The sequence below is a fragment of the Molothrus ater genome, chromosome 19 (assembly GCF_012460135.2).
Source record: "Molothrus ater isolate BHLD 08-10-18 breed brown headed cowbird chromosome 19, BPBGC_Mater_1.1, whole genome shotgun sequence".
NCBI classification, from domain to species: Eukaryota; Metazoa; Chordata; class Aves; order Passeriformes; family Icteridae; genus Molothrus; species Molothrus ater.
The window spans coordinates 2,330,539-2,350,539 of NC_050496.2; the positions used below are offsets into that span (position 1 = coordinate 2,330,539).

Sequence of the window (20,001 nt, forward strand, 5' to 3'; positions counted from 1 at the left end):
CAGACCCCTCATCTTTAACTGCACCATACAGCACCCTCCTGTACCTAAAGGGCTTCCAGGACAGCTAGAGAGGACTTTGGAGTGACAGAGACCAGGTTTTGATGAGCTTTTAGGAAGAAATCCTTCACTCTGAGGGTGGCAGCCTGGCACAGGTTGCCCAGAGGAGCTGTGGCTGCCCCATCCCTGGAAGTGTCCTAAGGCTGGGTTGAACAGGGATTGGAGCAGCCTGGGCTAGTGGCAAGTGTCCTGCCCATGGCATGGGGGTTGGAATGAGATGAGCTTTGAGGTCTTTTCCAGCCCAAACCATTCTGTGATCCTGTGGTTCTGTCTTTTCTGCACCAGGACTGACACACACCCTTTGAAAGCTCAGTGATCACACGAACTGCAGTTAGACAGAAAGATAAGCTCAGTGTTGTCAGTGCAGAACAAGCTGTTCCCCACAGCACAGGGGCTGCTCTGGGGCAGATTCATTCCTTCATTCATGCTGTGTCCTTGCATTGCTCCTTGCAGGGAGTTTCCCCTCCATGGTTTGCCCATTTTTCTGTCACCAGTGATCCTCCAGCACTGCTTGTTTGGGCTCTGTGGCTTTCCTTGTGCTGCTGGGTCTGCAGGTGTGAGTGTGGCAGCAGCAGGTGGGTGTGCTGATGCTGCCCTCCAGCCCTGTCCCACAGCCAGAGGCTCCTCTGCATTTGCATGCTCTGCTGAAACAGGATCATAAAATTACAGAAGAATTTTAATTGGAAGGGGCTTTTGGAGGTCTCTGGTCCGGCCCCTTGTTCAGAGTTAGATCAGGTTGTTCAAGGCCTGAACTTGTGGTTTTGGGATTGTTTTGCTTTCCTTTCCCTGGGGTTATGTGTTGGGAATTGCCCCTGGTCTGAGCTCTGCTGGAGCACTGTGCAAGCCCATACATCTTCAGGGAGCTCAGGCTTGTCAACACACAGATGTTTCCTCCCTAGGATCCCTCTTTGAAGGAGAATGGGGATTTCCTGCAGTTTGAAAATGGGAAGTCATTTTCCTCTATTGAGCAAGGCAGAACTTGCCTCAGGGTCAAGTCATCATGGATTGAACTGATGGGTGTTACTCCCTGTTACCCCACTTTGCTGCATAGAACTCCCTTTGGCTTTTTTCCACCACTGGAACAGAATCACAATGCCAAGGGCTTTTCCAAAGGAACAGAATGGGTTGTGCTTCTGCTAACTTGATCAAGAAGACCAGGAAAGAAAAGAAAAAAAAAGACCAGTCAGAAAGTCAGAAGAGGTGGAGTGGGAGAGGCACTCAGCACCTCCCTGCTGCCCTGTTCTGAGCTGGCCCAGGCAGACAGAAAGTGCCAGAGCTCTTCCCCTGGCTGCTGCTCTTCTCCATGTGAAGCATCCAGGATGTCTGACCCAGCTGTCCTTCTCTTCAGACATGTTTCCAGGCCATCAGTGTACAGCAGCACACAGTGAAACAGCATTTCCTGGTTGTGGCCCTCTGGGGTGGCTCTGTGGCCCACACAGGTTGTCCCCTTCTTGGCATCCCTGGCCCAGTGCCCATGGATGCAGGGAAAGAAGCACAGGGAATGGTCAGGTTTGTGTGCTCTGAGCTAAACAGCAAATCCTTCTGTCTCTTGTCAGTGCTGCTCTCCTGGATTAGGGGAGTTAAACCCACAGATCTGTTGTTATTCCATGTGCTTGCCTTTGCTATCCCTCTCTCTCTCTCATCTCTCTTTGGTGCTGAAGAGCACAAGTGCCCTTTCTGCAATAGCTGCTCATTTCTGTTTCCTCTCTGCTGTGCATTTATCAGGAGAATTCCATCCCTGTGTTCCTGCAGGCAGCAGACAAAAACCATCCCTTGTCACATAGAACAGACCTGTTGGGTGGCTGGCTTTTGTATATTCCCCTGCTACACAAAATTCTGATCCTAGGAAATCTCCTGGGAGAGAAGTGCTTGTGCTGTTGGATTTTGATGTTTTGTCAGACACTTTGATCCCTTTTCCAGCCATCCAGTACAGATGGAGGAGGATTTCACTGGGGTCACACGTTCGCTGCTCGCATTGTTCAGGTTTCCTGTTTCCTCGAGCGTGTGTGTTGCAGACATCCTTTCTGGGTCCAGATCTGCCTGTCCACCACCATGGTGACAGCAGCTGGTGACACTTCCAGCAGTGACAGTGAGGGGAGTGGCCTGAACACTTCTGAGCTCAAAGGCTCTGTGCGAGTTGGAAGGTTTAGAAAGCAGAAGGGACTGCAAGCCCACCCAGCCTGAGCTGGGACAGGGGTGTCAGGCTCCTGGCCTTTTCTCTTTATTGGAATACAGAAGAACTTCTAGAAAGAGGCACTTAATCTTGATGGAGGAACCACAAGAAGTGCACAGCTCCCTGGTAAGCCTTGATACTTATCCTCATGATTGGCAGATTCTTTTCAAGCTGAGCTTTTCTTCAGCTTCCAGTCCCTGCCTGCTGCTCTCTCTTTGCTGGCCTGCAATGCTCTCTGCTGACACCTCTCCTCTCCATGCAGACATCATCTCTCGTGATTTACTGTTCTCAGAAATTATCCTGGCAAAAATTCCCCTAAAACAGGAACAAGAAATCAAAGTAACAGTCCAGTCTTGCTGATCTAAGGAAGAGGTGCATCTACACAGGGGTACCTCTCAGCACTTTCCTTGGTCCCTGTGGCTGGGAGCAGGGGTGCCCTGGTGGGAGCTGGCTTTGGGAGAGCTCTGGAGCCTGTCTGTGGCTGCTGTGCCAGATGTGGAGCTGTGCCAGATGTGGAGCTGGCCTCTTGGAAGAGTCTGCCAGTTGCCTGTGCAGTCCCATGGCCCTGTCCTTGCTGTGTCCCAGCAGCAGGATTGCTGTCATCACATGCCACAGTAACCAGAACTTCTCCCACAGAGGTGTGCAAACATGGTCCTGGTTTGGCTGTGCTGGTGAAAGAAGAGGCTGCAGATGGCCTGGCTGGAACAGGGCTGTGTCTGCTGAGAAAAACAGAGCAAGAAAATCTCTCCTTTTCCTCAGATCTCCTGTTCTGGCAGAAAAGGGACAATGTGCTACCCACGATGGCCTCTCTGGAACTCTCATTTCTGAAAGGATGGCTTGCTGAGTGTGCCTAAACATGCCCAGACCCATGTGCATCTATCCCAGATCTCATCATCCCACACTATCTGTGCCAGAGCATCCTGGGCTCCTGCCTGAGGAGAATAGGGCTTTAAATGGTATGGCAAGGGGGAATGGCTTCAAACTGAGAGAGGGTAGGTGGAGATTAAGACATTAAGAAGAAATTCTTTACTGGGGGGGTGGTGAGGCCCTGGCACAGGGAAGCTGTGGCTGCCCCTGGATCCCTGGAAGTGTCCCAGACCAGGTTGGACAGGGCTTGGAGACTGGGATAGTGGAAGGTGTCCCTGCCCGTGGCAGGGGAGATGAATGAGATGATCTTTAAGGTCCCTTCCAATCCAAACCAGTTGGTGATTCTGTGAGGAAACCTGTATGAAGTCATATTTTGTGTCTTCTTCTCTTCCTCCCCTATGGCATTTTCAGTTCCTCTTTCCCCCTAAAGCTGCTGTAGGAGTTGGAGTCCAAGTGTTGTTGGGAGGGGATTGCACTGGGACCATTGAGGGGCTCTAACACAGGAGCGGTCCCAGCATTCAGTGGATTTTCCTCTGCAGCCTCCATGGGGGGATGAGTCCTGCCTGACAGTGAGCTGAGTCAAATTCCTGTCTAAAACAAAAGGAAGAGACCCACACTTGCTCCATGCTGTCTTGGTTTCAGCTGAGGTGCAGTTGGTTTTCTTCCTAGCAGTTGGCACAGTGCTGAGTTTGGATTGAGTGTGAGAATAATTATAATTATACAATAATAATAATAATAATAATAATAATAATAATAATAATAATAATAATAATAATAATAATAATAATAATGATGTTGATAACACCCTGATGTTTTAGTTGGTGCTCAGCAATGCTAACCCTAAATGGAGGACTCAGTGTCCTGTGCTGTGCCAGCAGGGAGCTGCAGAAGGAGCCAGGAGGGAGCAGGGCCAGGGCTGTCCAAAAGGATATTCCACACCACAGAACTGGGGGAGTTGGCTAGGAGCGGCTGGATGCTGCTCATGGCTATGGGTATGGCTGTTCAATTGCACTGTGCAGCACTTGTCTTTCTTGGGTTTTAATCCTCTCTCTTTTTGTTTCCTCCTGTTTCTTTGTTATTATCATCATTATCGTTATTATTATCATTATCTTTTACTCATTTCAGTGATTAAACTGTTCTCCTCTCACGAATTTTACTTTTTTTTCTGGTGCTCCTCCCTGTCCCAGGGGTGGGAGGCAGGGAGTGGGTGGCTGTGTAATGCTGAGTTGCTGGCTGAAGCTAAACCACAATGCATGCACATGAAAGCAAACTGTTTCCCCATTGTTTGCAAGAACTTCAGCATTTGGCAGGGCTGAGATTCCCTCTTGTCTGTCATTGATAGAGACTTCTGTGCTCACAGCACTTCTTGATTGGCAAAATCAGAAGCAAAGGTAGAAATATTATTTACCAAAAAAACAGAATTAGCAACTGCAAAACATAATGCTTGTATGCTTTTTGAAATGATGCACGTTTTGGCAGGGACTACAGCTGAAACACAGGGTTAACTTAGCTTTTTATACTGTTTCCATCCAACATTTGCTGATTTTTTACTGTATACCATCGCCATCTGTCTCTTGGCATAGCCTTTGTTTAAGCATACAGCCATGGCACTCACCTGTGAAAGAGCTCTGCTTTTCCTGCAGTCCAGCAGAGACACATGAAGCACTCTGAAAATGGGACTGAGAGGATCTTGGGGCAACTCAGAGCTTCCCTTGAGCAAACTGCTAACACCTGTCCTTGCAGGGCTCTGGTGCTGACTGTGCAAAGTGGAAGAACACCCTGGGCCCCTAAAGTGATCTGAGCTTAATGGTGACCTGCTTGGCACAGGGAATCACTGTAGGATCAAATTAAGGAAAAGGGGCAGTGGGAATGGAGGGACTTCAGTTCCTGAAAGGAAAGAAGGCGTTAGGTACAGAAACAGCGAGAGTGCAGCAAAAATGTGTGAAACCTGGATCTTCTGAAACAGAACCCAGGGCTGGATTACCCCACATTCCTCTTTGTGAGGTTCTCATGCACAGCAGAGATAGTCTGGAGTATCTTTGCTGTTTTCAAGGCCAGATATCTGTGAAGGGAATATGAGGGAACCAACCTGCTGCTGTATCCTTGTAGAGCTGCTACACTCCCCCACTGCCAGGTTTACTTTTCTTCAGTGTGCTTTTGCAAACAGTAACAGGGGACCAATAATGCCATGGTGGAGGAGCTGTCCCAGGATTTGCTCCAGTACTCTGTGCCATCCAGTGGAGTTACTGGGAGAGGGTCTGGGTTTGTGGTTCAGGTGATGTTGCCCCTGTAAAATAAATTGTGACAGCACCTCCAGTGCTTTGACCCACTGGTGGATCCATGGGAAGGTAAAGGAGGGCCAGATGCCTGCCTCTCTTTCTCAGACATTTGATCGTTTCATGCTTTGTATTTTTCTGCTCAACCAGAGTCATTTTCTTGGATAGCTCCACATCCTCTTGGGACATTAAATACAGAGGGGTTCATTCTATCCCAAAGCGTGATTTCTCCAGGGCAATGCTGCTTCCTGTTCTGGATGAAGCTAGCACAGATGAAGGGAGAAACGGACTGAAATTCTTTGGGTATATTGGGAACTGTATAATGCCAAACCAAATCATTTCCTTCCAGCTGTGTGTCTGGTTAGACTTTACATTATCTGGATATTGACTTAATAGGTTGGTTTTGTTTTGTTTTGTTCTTTTCTCAGCAGAAACCCCGAAAGGCAACTCCTCAGCCAGGAGAAGACACCTTGAACGGGCACCTTCCTCCAGGCTGGCAGAGCTACATGTCTCCCCAGGGGCGCAGGTACTACGTGAACACCTTCACAAATGGTAAGTGGGGGTAGCTTTCTACTGGATTTGGGCTCCCCCCTGACGAAGGAAGGAATGATGAATCTGACTCCATGTTCTCAGAAGGCTAATTTATTATTTTATGATGCTATGTTATATTAAAGAATGGTATACTAAACTATACTAAAGAATACACCAAGGATACTTACACAATGCTAAAAAGATAATAATGAAAACTCGTGACTCTCTCCAGAGTCCCAACACAGCTTGGCCCTGACTGGCCAAAGAGTGAAAACAACTCACAGCAGAATCCAATAAAACAATCACCTGTGGGTAAACAATCTCCAAACACATTCCACATGTGAGCAAAACACAGGAGAAGCAAATGAGATAAGAATTGTTTTCCTTTTTCCCTGAGGCTTCTCAGCTTCCCAGGAGAAAAATCCTGGGCAAAGGGATTTTTCAGAGAATGTGACTGGCACAGCTTTCCAGTACATATTTCACCATATCAGCACAGATCTGTTTCAGAAATCATCTTGATAGTTGATTTTGATAACAAAAGTAGCTGCAAAACCAGAGTAATTAATATGATCCTGACACCATACCTGAAAGTACAAGAAGATTATGATCCTCTGTCATCTTAATTCTCATCATCAGAAGACATCTGAAACATTGACAAAAGACAGAGAATGTAGAGTAAAAATGCCCCTGTCATAAATGTTTTAGAATCTGAAACACTGTTAAAGAAACAATTTTACCACATTCCCTATTTCCTTTGCCTGGAGATATTTATGTCTATATATACATGTAAAGTAGTTTGATAGAACATCAGATATCACTAAAGCACCATTGGGGAAAACAGAAACAGTGAAGGTCACACTCAGCTTGCCCATGGAGACAAGGAAAGAAAAAACACATGTAACAGACAAAGCTTTCAGTCTGTATTTGTGTGTTCTGTTCCCTGTCATGTTGAGAAGGCAGACTTAACTCATGATCTTATCACCTGCTCAAGACCTGTCAAACTTGTACCACCTCCAGTTTACCCCAGACTCTGTGTCGACCTGCTCTTCTCATCATGAGCTCACAGCAGCATTGCAAAACAGGCTCTTGTGACCAGCAAATCCACATTTCTGCAGCAAAGAGAATGCCAGAGTGACGTGAAGGAGAGGACAGCGGGAGCTGACCTTGTTCACAGGGAAGTTGCAGCTGTCAGGAGTGACCTCTGGCATTCCTTTATCTCACAGAGGAGAGCAGTGGGCACTTCATGGTCTGTTCAGGGGCTGATGTGTTTTATTTCAGAAGCTTTTGGCCCAGGACTTTGCCAAGTCATTATTTACTGGAGCTTGATGCACACACATTTTACAGGACTCTAGAAAGTGCATTTCCATTTAACTCTGCCTCCATTTCCAAGCAGTTTGCTCTGGCTGCTGGGCAGCATTCCCTGCACAACTGGGGAGAGCAGCAGGAGTTAGATCCTCATCCCCACTGCAGTTCAAATGCAGGGCAGGAGGTGATTATCCTCAGTTCTGAGCCATCACTGGGATGCACCCATACTCACTGGGTTGAGGCCAGGTAAAAGCAGTAAGAGGCAGAGCCTGTTTCTCTTGTGATAAGAGCTCTTGTCACAGGGACCCTGCCTCAGAAAGGTCAGGACTGGGACTAAATTTCTCCATAATGTCAGGCAGTTTTGTATTTCCCTCAGAAAAGTTACAAGTAATACAACAAGGGCCAATTGCCATATTCTGCTTGAGAGCTCAGGCCAGAAGTCAGGAGATTTCTGATTTGTCTAGGAAGGGAGGATAACTTTGGCACAGGCTGACCAGGGAGGCGGGGGAATCTCCGTCCTTGGAAAATCTCAGAAAGTGGCTGGCCAAAGCTGTGGCTGATCTGCTGTTTGCAGTGATCCTGCTCAGAGTAGCTGGGCTGAACACTTCCAGAGGTCACTTCCATCCAGTCTTTCTCAGGAGGGTGCCCAGCCCACCTGTGGTTGTGCTCTCAATTACAGTGTTGTGTGGTTCTCAGAATAACAGCGTGTGAGAGAGGGTGGAAGTGGGGTTTGTTTCTGTGTTCTCAGCCTTGCTGCAGGGATCGCTTATTCAGGTTCTGTTCAGATGAGAATCTCTTCACCAGACTAATCCTAAACCCACTTCCACCATTGAAAGGCTCTGGTGAGGGGAGGTTTGGGCCTTCTTGTGGGATGGGACTGTGGCTAAACATTTACCCAGCATCCAGGCAGGGTCTGTGGGAAGGGGACCTGTGTGAAGGAAGGCATTTCATTGATGGGAAAACAGGTCTTAAAAGCAACAAAGACAGTTTGAAAGCTGACTAAAGGGAAAAACAAAGCAGGGACCATAGTTAAATTGCAATAAGCTGCTGCAAAACCGTTTGCCAGTTCATCCTCAGAGCGTGGTCATCAATGGTCCCTTGTCCAGGGGGAGTTTGTGCTGAAGGGAATCCTGCAGTGATCTGCCCGAGAATCCATTCTAGGCAGCATTTCCAGTGATGAATGGCATGTTGACATTGAGAGCACTTATTCAAAAAATAACTTTTAACTGGAGCTGGGAGGGAACATGGTGTTCTCTCCTGCACAGAACAGGCTCAGAATTCACAATCACCCTGGAATAGGAGGATGCTGTTCAGTAAAGATGCATTTAGGATCAGAGATTTCACCAGAAATAATTAAGTGGCAAAGACAGGCAATGGAACAGTTTACAGATGAAGACATTGGGGCTCTGGAGGATCTGAAGTTGAGTGAGAGCCAGCAGTGTTGTGCTAGCACAAACCAGCCAGCATTTTCCATTGTATAAATAGGAGTGTTGTCTGTGAGGCATGAAGTAAGCCTCCAACTTTACAAGGAAATTATAATGCCTCAGCTGGAATATTTTATCTTGTTTGGACTCTACACTTCAGGAAATATGTGAGTCAGCTGGATAAAGCCCAGAAGAGAGTAGCAAAAGTGATGGAAGATGTGGAAAACATAGCCTGTGGGTAAATGCTGAGAGATTGGGGATGTCTGCCCTTAGAAAGCAAAGATGTGGGCAGGGTTGTGGAAGAAGGCTTGAAGTGCATCAATTGCCATTCAGGAGAATGCTGTTTGCAATGCCTGTCATCGCCAGAAGATTTCAATTTCAACTTCAATTTTCATCTCTAGAACACATTTCAGTTGCAACCAGGACAGCTAACCCTTCCAAGCTCTGTTGGGAGTGAAGTGTGGAGTACAGAGTTGCCTGGGAGTCTGTATCACCCGAGCAGGTTATGCAAAACCATGAAAATTCATGGTTGGCCTTCTCTGGGGTAGAGCAGGGGCAGTATGACTTCCTGAAATCCCTGCCAGGCCTGTTTGTTTCAGTCTGTAAAGCCTAAACTACACGAAAATATTTATCAATATAGAAACAGACAAATGCCTTCAATGGAAATTGTTCTTTATTTGGTGTCCTTGTATTTCCCCAATTTTTACAATCATCATGTTTAACCAGGCTCTTGTCACTCATCTGCTGGTTTGCTTTTTCTGGTTGTCTGAGTCAAAAAATCTTAACATGAGTTCAGAGGAACTTTTCATTTGTGCTTTTCATTTGCAGCTGCGCTGAATCTTCCCGCTGCGTTTTGGGGCAGGTCCTGCCCATCCATGGACTGTCCTGGCCCTGATCTCTGCAGGGAAAGGCAGGATCAGGCAGGAATGTCACCAGGCAGCAGCAGAGGGTGGGCTCCACACCACAGGATCTGCTGGGACGGGGCATGGCTGGGAGCAGGGGGGGCACAGCCTTTGAGGAAGGTCAGCAAGGTAAAGCTGGACAGATGTGGTGTGGTGAGCTCTGTGCTGCTCCCGAGATGAGCCCTGTGTGTAGCTCTGTGCCTTCCTCCTAAAGACAAGAGGTGTTGGGTGACCTGTCTGCTCAACAACTTCCTTTTCTGACCTTGCCTGGTGGTGCATCTTCTCTGCCTCAGTGCAGAAGCTTTTTGTTTGGGTTAAATTGTTTTATTGCTCTTAGTGCTTGAGCCGTTCAGAAGTGGTAACACAAGGATCCGCTTGCATTCCCGAGGAGGGGAAGTGGGATTTTAGGGTCAAGTAAAACCTTCATTCTTCTGAGCCTTCAAAATGCAGCAGCCCTCCCTTCTTGTGAGGCATTACTATTATTGTCACCATTGTTTTCAGTGGTTGATGTCCTTCCACACTGGGATTATCTGCCTTTGTTGCACATCTTGACCCTGAGATGAGCTCAGTTGGTCAGAGCAGGGTGCTAACAATGGCAGGGTTGTGGCCTTGATCCCCACATGGGCCATTCACCTTAGGGTCTGACTCCATCATCCTTCTGGGTCCCTTCCAACTCAGACTATTTTGTAATTTTGTGATCTTATATGACTGTAACAGTATTTCCACAGTGTGTTGTTGTGTGGTCTAATTTTCATTGTCTTTACAGGAAAAAAAAAACCACAAGGAATTGGTTCTTAACTAGAAATAAATAGAATATATGAGACATATATGTGCTTTCTTCTTATGTGGAAGAAAAATGTTGGGAAAACCAGTAATGAAGGAATTGGGGTGACCCTGGAACCAACAGATGTGCAGAGGTGACAAACAGCACATTCCTGTCTGTCTCCACTTGATATCCCACCAGATAAACACTCCACATTTATCATCCTTTGAAGCAGGTTCAATTCAATCCTGAAACCATTGTCAGGGCCTCTGGGCTGCATACAATCTGCACAGTGAAACCCAAGACAATTTCAGTGCACCCAGGGTTTCCTGAGCATGGCCTTGCCACACGAGGGTTGAATGTACACCAGTGACATTACAGCTGGGTAATTCCTTGTGCAACCTCCAGAGCCATCCCTGCTTGCCATGGCAAAGCACAAGACAGAGTGCCCGGAATGCACAGCCACTACGTGGTTAATGAGTTACTCAGTGTCTGTAGGAGGGGTTTTCAACTGTGTGTGGGTGGTAGATTCAGCAAGAAAATATTTCATTATGCTGAAGAAATTCTCTGATGGGCTGCAGCTGCAATACCTCTTGCATTAGTCAAACAATGGCACTGCAGCTACCTTGCCCATCACATTAAAGATGAGTTATGTACTTGTGACACCAGTGTTTGTGTGGCTTACTGCCACCTTGCTTGCACAGCTGAGGCCAGCTTTATGTGGTGTGTTCTTATTTCCAGCCTTTTCTTGTCTTTTATGTAAAGTCCTTCCCATTTACTAAACAGCATTTTATCTCCTGGAAAGCAGAACTTCTGCTTTTGTGTTATCTTGATCCTAATCAAACTCCATATATTCTTATCATCACAAGCATCATTAATGAAATGCCACCTGCATCAGTAAGTTCTGGGGCAGTCCTGAAATGTGTGGCTGAAAAAGGTCATTTTCTTGAAAGGCCTCTGAGTTGAGGGGTTTTATTCCTGCCTCACCAGCTATGGTCAGCTCCTACTCCAGCTAAACTTATGAGCTGCACCTCAAAGAGTAAGTCATCCATGGGGACACCAAAGAGATGTCAAGCATTTTTATTACAAATTTTTTTCTCACACAGTTAAAATGTTTCAGTGACAATTTCCCTCTGATACAGGATGCTCTAGCTAAAGGGTGGTAATAGGAACCTGCCTTGGTAAAGTGGCCTAAAACCTAGAAAAACAAAGCACGTCTCAGAAAGTGCTGGAAATAGCATTATTATCACAGCTAAGCCTGCAGTGAAGGGCTCCCTTTTGTCACACGGTGTTTGCAAAAGGAGGGGCATGGGAGATATCCCAGTAATCATTTTGAAAGATCAAGTGAGAGCTCTTGTCAGCAGCTTTTCCCTGTGCTGTGGAGGTGGTGACAAGCACCTCTCCATTCCACATGGACACAACAGTTCAGGAACTCCTGCATGGTGCCTTCTCCATGGCTCCATAATGAAACTATGGAGCATTTAGCTCCAAAAATAGAACTACATATGACACCATGCTGAGGTACTGAAATAAAAGGAATACAAGCACATTTGTGAGGGATTGTGCTGGTACCTAAAGCCCTGACATTTGGCTGATGATGTATGTCAAACTGGAAAGCAGCTCCTTTGACCTTAGAGTGCTGCTGAATTCATGGAAGAGGGATCAACAATTAATTCTTCAGCTGCCACAGTGTGATCACAAAAATTGTCTGCTTCAGGATAGTCTCAGAAGCTCTGTTTCTTGACTAACACAATTCCCAGAGTGTGTGGCTCTCGGACAGATCATGTCATTCCTCATTCTGCCAAACAGGAGTGAGTTTGCTTCCCCCAAACACCACAGGTTTCCACTTTTCCTCTGGTAGGAAATGCTTCACCACTTCTGTGAAAACCCTCTCTGGTTCCATTGGCTCGTGGAGCTTGGATCTTGTAGCTGTTTTCCCTTTTACTACGTCATTGCAGTTCTAACAAGTGGTTTTCTCCTGCCTTGCTGTTCACTGAGTGAATTCCACAGAGCCACGGAATGGTTTGGCTTGGAAGGGACCTTGTGCCAGCTCCCTGCAGGGGACACATTCCACTAGACCAGATGGCTCCTGGCCCTGGCCTTGGGTATCTCCCAGGGCTGCAGTACTTGTTTTTGTTCACTGCCCTCCTTCCCAGTCAAGAATTGTCTGCATTGGTCTGCTGGGTCATCTCTCTCAAGGAAACTGCTGGATATTCCTTCCCCACACTGCCTACATGGTCTAATTAACATGTGGCTGATCAGGGAGGACAGAACTTGCTGGTGTTGGTCTGCCAGTGCTAAATTGCACCCAGAGTACAGGGCTTCAGCTTGACTGGAGCATCTTCTGGGGAAAACTGTGTGGGATGTAAAATCTGGGCCTGTATGGAATCTGTTCCTAAAGCCATGATCACTGTTTTACCACAGGGTTACAAGTAGCCTTCTGATTTTCCAAGCACCAGGATTGTGCTGGTACTCCCAGACAAGACTGTGCTTTTGCTGGATCAGACAGTGCATTATCTCTCCACAAGCCTTCTCTGTGTCTCTGTAAAAAAAGTCATCCCCCCCCTCACTTCTAATCCCCACTCTCACTTCTAAGCATGACTAAGCTGCAGAGAAATCTGTAATGTCACAGTTTTGCCTTGGTAAATGTAGTTGCTTCCAGTAGATGGCATTCCAGCCATGCAGTCCTGATCCAGATTAGTTCCTGTCCCTGCCTGAGCTGCCAGAATAATCCCTGCACAGAAGGAGGTTTTTTTTTCCTCCTAATGCTCAAAATAAATGGAGTTACAACACTCTTGTTCATTTCCTACCTAATTAAAGATGTTTTTCCTATTTAATACATTTTATAGCAGTGGGTTTTTTTCTTAATTTTTCAATGTGCTTAACTCCAAAGTCATTTTATTTTGGAAAATTTGTCAAGACACCGAATGTTTTGGATCGGATTCACAACTCTGCTAACCACTGGGCACTGCTCTTTCATGTGTGAATTTTCTGCCCTCAAGTTATGTGTCTGGGTCCTCTGTGTGGCAGAGGGGAAGAATGAGGCACTGCACAGCAGCTCCACAACAGCCAGCAGGCAAAGCAGAGAGCAGTTACAAGAAGCAGCTGGTGATTTTCACAGAATCACAGAACAGTCTGAGTTGGAAGGGGCCCCCAAGGATCATCGAGTCCGGCTCTTGAGTGAATGGCCCATACAGGGATCAAACCAACAACCTTCATTTATATTAGCACCATGCTCTGGCTAACTGAGCTGTCTCTTTAACCATTTAATTACATTTCATATATATTTGTTAGGTTTTTAGGTACATTCCTCTGCAGGGTCTCAAAAATGCTAGAGACAGATATGGTTGTGTGAAACCCCCAAGCCAAATAGGAAGGTAGCTTGTTTTACTGCTAACATCAAAGTCAGTGCTGGCAAAAAACCATCACTTCACTGACTGCACTGGGGCTCAGCATCAGGGGGCATCACAGTCCCTTCCCACAGATCTCAACTCACATTATTAATTATTCAACAATTTCAAATTAAAAAAAATCTATAAGACACCTGTGTCACGGACATATTTTCTGAAAAATACTTTTGCTAGGATTTTTTCTCCTGAGAAGCCTCAGAAACAAAATGTAACCAATGGTTATCTGCTGCTGTGGAATGCAACAGGTGCATCTTTGATTGGTCTCATGTGGTTGTTTCTAATTAATGGCCAATCACAGTCCAGCTGGCTCGGACTCTCTGGTCAGTCATAAGATTTTATTATCATTCCTTTCCAGCTTTCTGATTAAATCCTTTCTTCTATTCTTTTAGTATAGTTTTAGTATATAACTTTCTTTTATTATATATCATAAAATAATAAATCAGCCTTCTGAAACATGGAGTCAAGATTCTCATCTCTTCCCTCATCTTGGGATCCCTGTGAGCACCGCCACACACCTGGGTACTGTGTTATTTACCTTTGCCTTACAGTAAATGTAAATTAGAATTTATTTAACCATGCACTTGTGGATTGTAAGCCAAGACAAGCTGACTCATAAAAGACAACTCTTTGCATTTGATTTTGCTTCTGTTTAGTTAAGACACTTCTCAGTTCTTCTTTATTGACCTAGCATGGAATTTATTTACTTACTACCCAGTTCACAAAAACAGGCTAAAATTTAAACATTCCCCCGTGACCCAGCAAAGCTTCTAGTTCAGGTTTTGCACTTGTAATGGAAGAAAAAGCTCAAAGTTTTTTTCCTTGCAGGCAAAAGCATGCTGTAGCTTGGGGAGGGGTACCTGCTTCCATTTGGGATCTGTAATCCTGAGTTCTTTCTGAAATAAGGAATCTAACACAACCCCTGAGGACACACCTGCATATATATTCACACAGACATCTATATGCATATAGATACATATATGCATATACATATGTCCATGAATCTATATATAAAAATAGGCTTTTTATGGTTCTTGAAGCATGTTAACATCCTGCTTGATGCCCAAATAAGCACTGACCCAGGACAAGAGGCCTTCTGTGCCCTGAGGGAGGTGCTCACTGCCAGCCCTAAAATGCTCAAGGGCTCTCCTCCATCCCCTCCTGACCATGGTGATCCAGAATACTGACACAGGGGCAGGATTTCAGGCTTTGGCAGAATTAGATGGTTGCTGATTGGGATTTGGGAAACAGCAGTTTCAAACGAAGCACCCAATGTAGTCCTCAGACTTTTTTACATGACTTGCTAATTTTCTTATTGATACCATGTGGCAGTCAGTGTTGTTTAGCTGATTTGGAGATGTGCATTCAAAAGGAATGGTTCCTTGGGCTTCCTGGTTGGACTTCTGTGGAAGTAGCTACTCTCACTCCACTGTCTTCTGTTCACAACTTCTAAAAAGTTCTGTACTTAAATCTTCTGTCTTCAGCATGTGGTCAAAATCAATTTTCCATTTGCTGAGAAAGTGAGCAGAATGGTTAAACTACAGAGGCGACTGAGGGGGGAAAGCAGCAGCAGTCTTTGGAGTGTCACAACTGGTGTGACAAACATTTGCACATTCCAGCTGCTAAGTGAGACCTGGGTGGAAAAAAGGAAATTTTCCAGAGAAATTTTTTTTTGGGGGGGAAAAAAGGTGCTAAGGCTTGTGTTGTATATGTGACTGAAAGCCCATGTGTGAGTCACTCACAGCTGCCTTCCATGGAGAGAGCAGGGGCAGAGGCGCTCTGTGCCCAGGCTGAGCAGCATGGCTGGCACCTGGCAGTGCCCACCGTGGGCTGCAGGCAGTGCCCAGGCTGGGCTGGACCTCAGTGCAGCTGGCAAGGCAGTCAGTGCAGCCAGGTGAGCGTTCCCAGGCAGTGACCTGGGGGAAGCAGTGATGCAGCCTCCAGCCTGCTCTGTCTGCACCCAGCCCAGCTGGCAGCTGTGGCAGGAAGAGATGAGGGGAGAGAGGAAGGGCAGGGAGGTGTAGGCATCTTCCTCACAGGGTGAGAACCTGGTTCAGAGGACAGTGAGGGTCAGAGCCACTGGTTTATGTGTCATAACTCTGATATGTGTACGAAAGCCTCCCTCACCCTGACACTGGTGTTTCCCCTCCACAGAAACGACGTGGGAGCGGCCGAGCAGTGTGCCTGGCACTCCCAAGAGCCCTGTGTCACAGAAGAGTTCTGCAGGTACTGTCTGATGCTGTGCCTGGCTCAATCTGCTTCTCTTACCTTTCAGCAAAGCAAAGAGAGTGCTGTGATACAGTGGGAGAGAGACTTGATGGACATGTAGAATCATGGAATAGTTCAGGTGGGAGGGGACCTTAAAGATCGTCTCGTTCCACACACCTGCCGTGGCAGGGACAGCTTTCACTATCCCAGGTGATGGAATGTGCTCCAAGCCCTGTCCAGCCTGGCCTTGGACACTTCCAGGCATCCAGGGGCAGCCACAGCTTCTGTGGGCACCCTGTGCCAGGGCCTTACCACCCTCACAGATTTTCTCTTAATATCTGATCTCCCACAGCTTAAAGCCATTGCCCCTTGTACTGTCACTCCAGACTCTCACCTAATGTCCCTTTCTGGCTCTCCTGCATCCCTGTCAGACTCTAATGTCTCCCCAGACCCTTCTCTTCTCCAGCCACATGGTTGTGAGAGTGTAGCAGAGCAAACATGGTGCCCTTTCCCTCCTGACACAACTTGTGGACTGTTGTTTCCCTGCCAGCCCATCTTCTGTCTGGGTGTCTGAAGTGTCCACTCAGGAGCTGGGACGGTTCCCTCTGGGTGCACAAAGGCAAAAAGGGGCCCAACAAGCACTTCCTCAGTTCTGCTTTGTGACAGGGCAGGGAAATCAAAGAGCTGCAGACACACAGGGGCTGACTGATGCTCTTCCACACAGAGAATATGCACAGCAGAGTTTCAGCATGTGATGGCTACAGGGGTGACCACATATATCATCTCTGTCTGGACTTGAGGTTGCAGGGAAGCAAGTAACAGAGTCAGATGTGTAACTGTACTGTAAAGCTCTTGGGTACTGCAGAATGAGAAAGCAAAGCAAAAATTACTCTAGAATAAAAAGTGTTAAATGTAAAGGCCACTGGTGACATCTGACTGTAAATAAAGTAGGTTAGAAGATGTTTTCCTTAGAAATTTTTTAACTGATGTCCCTCTTTATTGGCAGAATTGGGTGGGTAGTCTGGGTGAAGATTGTGCATTTCATTGTGACCAAAGGATTTATAATGTAGTTGAGGATCTTGTTTCAACACTAGTTTGAGCATTATTCATTGCTCAGTATATTAAAAAAAAAAAAGGCAATTTACAGTTCCATGCAGGAACCATAAACATCTTGCTAGGCTTGCTTTCTTTACATGAAAACTCCCTTGGACCAGGACTTTGAATGGATGCCAGGTGCCCAGCAAGCCACTCTGTCACTCTCCTCCTCAGGTGGATGGGGGTGAAAACTACAACAAAAGGGTTGGGATGAGGGCAGGGAGACATCACTCATTATGGTCATGGGCAAAACACACTCCACTAAGGAAAATGTTTAATCTATTACCCATCAAATCACAGTAGGGTAATGCGAAATACAGCCAAGTCTTAAACACTGCGATCTATATCTGCAAATTCAGTTATGGGGTTAATTTTTAAATTTGTGCATATGGGATTAATTTTTAAATTTAAATCTTAAGTTTCCTTGGCTATCAGCAGCAAGCCTGATAACTCTCCCTCTGTTCTTGCAGTGAATGGCTACTACATCTCTGGGTCCCCAGTGCACCAGCTCGACTCAGGTCACACCAGCCTCCGAAAACCCAGTGGGGACCCCCAGGTAAGTTTTGGGAAAAAGCCAAACAGCAGGATCCAAGAATAAATGGGTTTCTAAGTAGTTTAGGAATCCACCCAGAGCAAGAAGTCAATAGGTCATTTTCTTTTAGAAGCTCTCAGATCAGACAGATTTGTTGTGTGTAGTATAGTTAGGCCTTGTGTCCAGCTGGTAAAACAGTAAAAAAAGCCAAGATCCTTTGGATTTTTTGTCCTGTCACTCCTTTCTGAAAAATGCACCAGGCCACTTCAGTCACTATTAACAACCCTATGAATTTTCCTGCTGCTCCAGCCTGAACCCTGGGCCTGTGTCCAGCACAGTCCTCTCTTTACATTTGCACATCCGCCCATGTCTGTATCTCATTGTATTTTCCTGCAGCTCCAGCTTTCCCTCCCAAAGACAGTATTCACAAAGAATTCACCCAAAGCTTTTTTCTCAATGACTTCATCCACTCTGGCCTGTCCTTTCACAGCCCCTCCTCAGTGCCTCACCCAGCACATCACCCCAAGTTAACCTACAGGATGCTGACCTGTGGACCTCCCCTGCCTTTGTCCAGATTTCCAATAAATATCTCTGCACTTTTGCTTGCAACACGTCATATCCCTGGGAAATTCTTCCCCACAGATGTGGGGATGCAGATGCAGCACAGGGCCCTCTTCCAGCTCCTCCCATGAAACTCTTTGCTCCCTGCCAAAACATCCCCATATGACCGTGTGACTGCCACAGCTGGTGGATCACACTCCTCTTGGGCCTGTGCTTCCCCACCCTCTGGCTTTTCCCCCAGTGGTCCCAGACCTGAGTTTTCTGTTTCCTTTCTCTATGAAAGTGGTGATTCCTTCCACAGTGCTAAGTGCCCCTGGGGAAGTGCCTGGTTGATTGGTGTGCTGCTGCCACGTGGACCTGGCCTGCCCGGTGCTCTCAGTGTCTCTGACATTCTCTGTTTCTTGGGCTAAATTTTGTGTTGTCTGAACACTGTCCTGCTTTGCCTTGACCCTGTTTTCTCACATGCTGCCTCTTCAGCCTTTCACCTAGGTCAGTATTCCTGGTTTAGATTCATGGCATTTCTCATGATACAGTCCAGCTCTTCGGATTCTCTGTTTCTTCCACATCAAACATCTTGTGCTAACTCCCTGTGCTGCTGTTTCTCTGAGCAGTTTGCCTGGGCTGGAGACAGTGAGCACCTAAACTAGGTCAAAAGCATTTTAGAATCTTACATAGTGCATTACCAGACACCCCTGTCCACACATCTCCCGTGACTCCCTCAGAGAACCCAAATAAACTTGTAAGCTGTGACTTCCTTCAAAAAGTCCCTTGTGAATCCTTTTGCCAAAAAAAAAAAATTAATTTCTCAAGGTATCTGGCTCCCATGTTTTTGTAGTTGTCTTGGAACACAGTCAGATTAACTTCTGCAGAATTTCCTTTGTAGCAACATTTGCCACCTTCTGTTTTTACACTGCTGAGTCTTACTCAAATTCACAGACACCTTTTTACTCAAATTTACATCTGAGATACATGAGGAGTCATAGAGTCACGGAATGGTTTCAGCTGGAAGAGACTCTAAAGCCCATCCAGTGCCACACCTTGCCATGGGCAGGGACCCCTTCCACTGTCCCAGGCTGCTCCAAGCCCTGTCCAGCCTGGCCTGGGACACTGCCAGGCACTCAGAGGCAGGCACAACTGCTCTGGGCACCCTGTGCCAGGGCCTCACAGGGAAAAATTTCTTCCTCCTATCCCATCTGACCCTGCTTCTCTGGCAGTGGGAAGCCATTCCCCCTTTTTTACCATTCCAGGCCTTTGTCCACAATCTCTCTCCAGCTTTTTGTAGACTGACCTCAGGTACTGAAAGTTTCCACTGAGGTCTTCCTGGAGCCTTCTCTTCTCCAGGCTCTCTCAGCCTTTGCAGTGCTTTGCTCAGCTGACTCAGCCATCAGCCTGTCAGAAATCCCTTTCATGGCTTTTCTCATTCCCTTCATCGCCTCCATGCTACTTTCCACTGCTCCTTTATTACAGGTTTTTCCAAACTGAACTCCTGGCTTCATCCCTGCTTTGAACCTGCTTTGCATTAGTTCTGAATCCCTAACTGGCTGCTGGTGGCATTAATTCTCAGAACAGCTTGTGTCTACGCCCTCTTGGGAAGCTGCTTTTCCTGGGGGCTGTGGCAGCTTTGCAGAAGAGTCCTTAGTAAGGAAGGCATCTGACCATAAACCTGTGGTTGCAGAAGCTGTTCTGCATACCCTGAAAGTCTTTTTCGACTGTCTCTCTCTCTCCTTGTGTGTCTTGGGCCATCCTAAGCTGCTCTGCTTTGACTGCTTCCTTGTCTGTTCCTGGCACGGGCTGTCTCCCACTGTGGAGCAGCTCCTAGGCTTTGGCCAGGATGCTTTCTTGGACCTGGGCAGCAGCCACCATGCAAACAAATGCTGGCAAGATCCCTCCAGCAAGCTCA

General features: G+C 46.7%; 1 protein-coding gene across 3 annotated transcripts in view; it reads left to right on the forward strand.

Annotated features, from left to right (window-relative positions):
• GAS7 (growth arrest specific 7) overlaps positions 1 to 20,001 on the forward strand; it is an 82,112-nt gene that overhangs the window by 26,420 nt on the left and 35,691 nt on the right. The window contains exons 1-4 of one of the 3 annotated variants that reach the window (XM_036394359.1): positions 2,309 to 2,356; positions 5,802 to 5,925; positions 15,860 to 15,931; positions 17,479 to 17,564. In XM_036394359.1, the coding sequence (XP_036250252.1) occupies positions 2,324 to 2,356; positions 5,802 to 5,925; positions 15,860 to 15,931; positions 17,479 to 17,564 (315 nt within the window). In that variant the 5' untranslated portion in view covers positions 2,309 to 2,323. Of the gene's footprint in view, positions 1 to 2,308; positions 2,357 to 5,801; positions 5,926 to 15,859; positions 15,932 to 17,478; positions 17,565 to 20,001 lie in introns of those variants that run through there. The other 2 variants (XM_036394357.2, XM_036394358.2) reach the window with 2 other exon arrangements.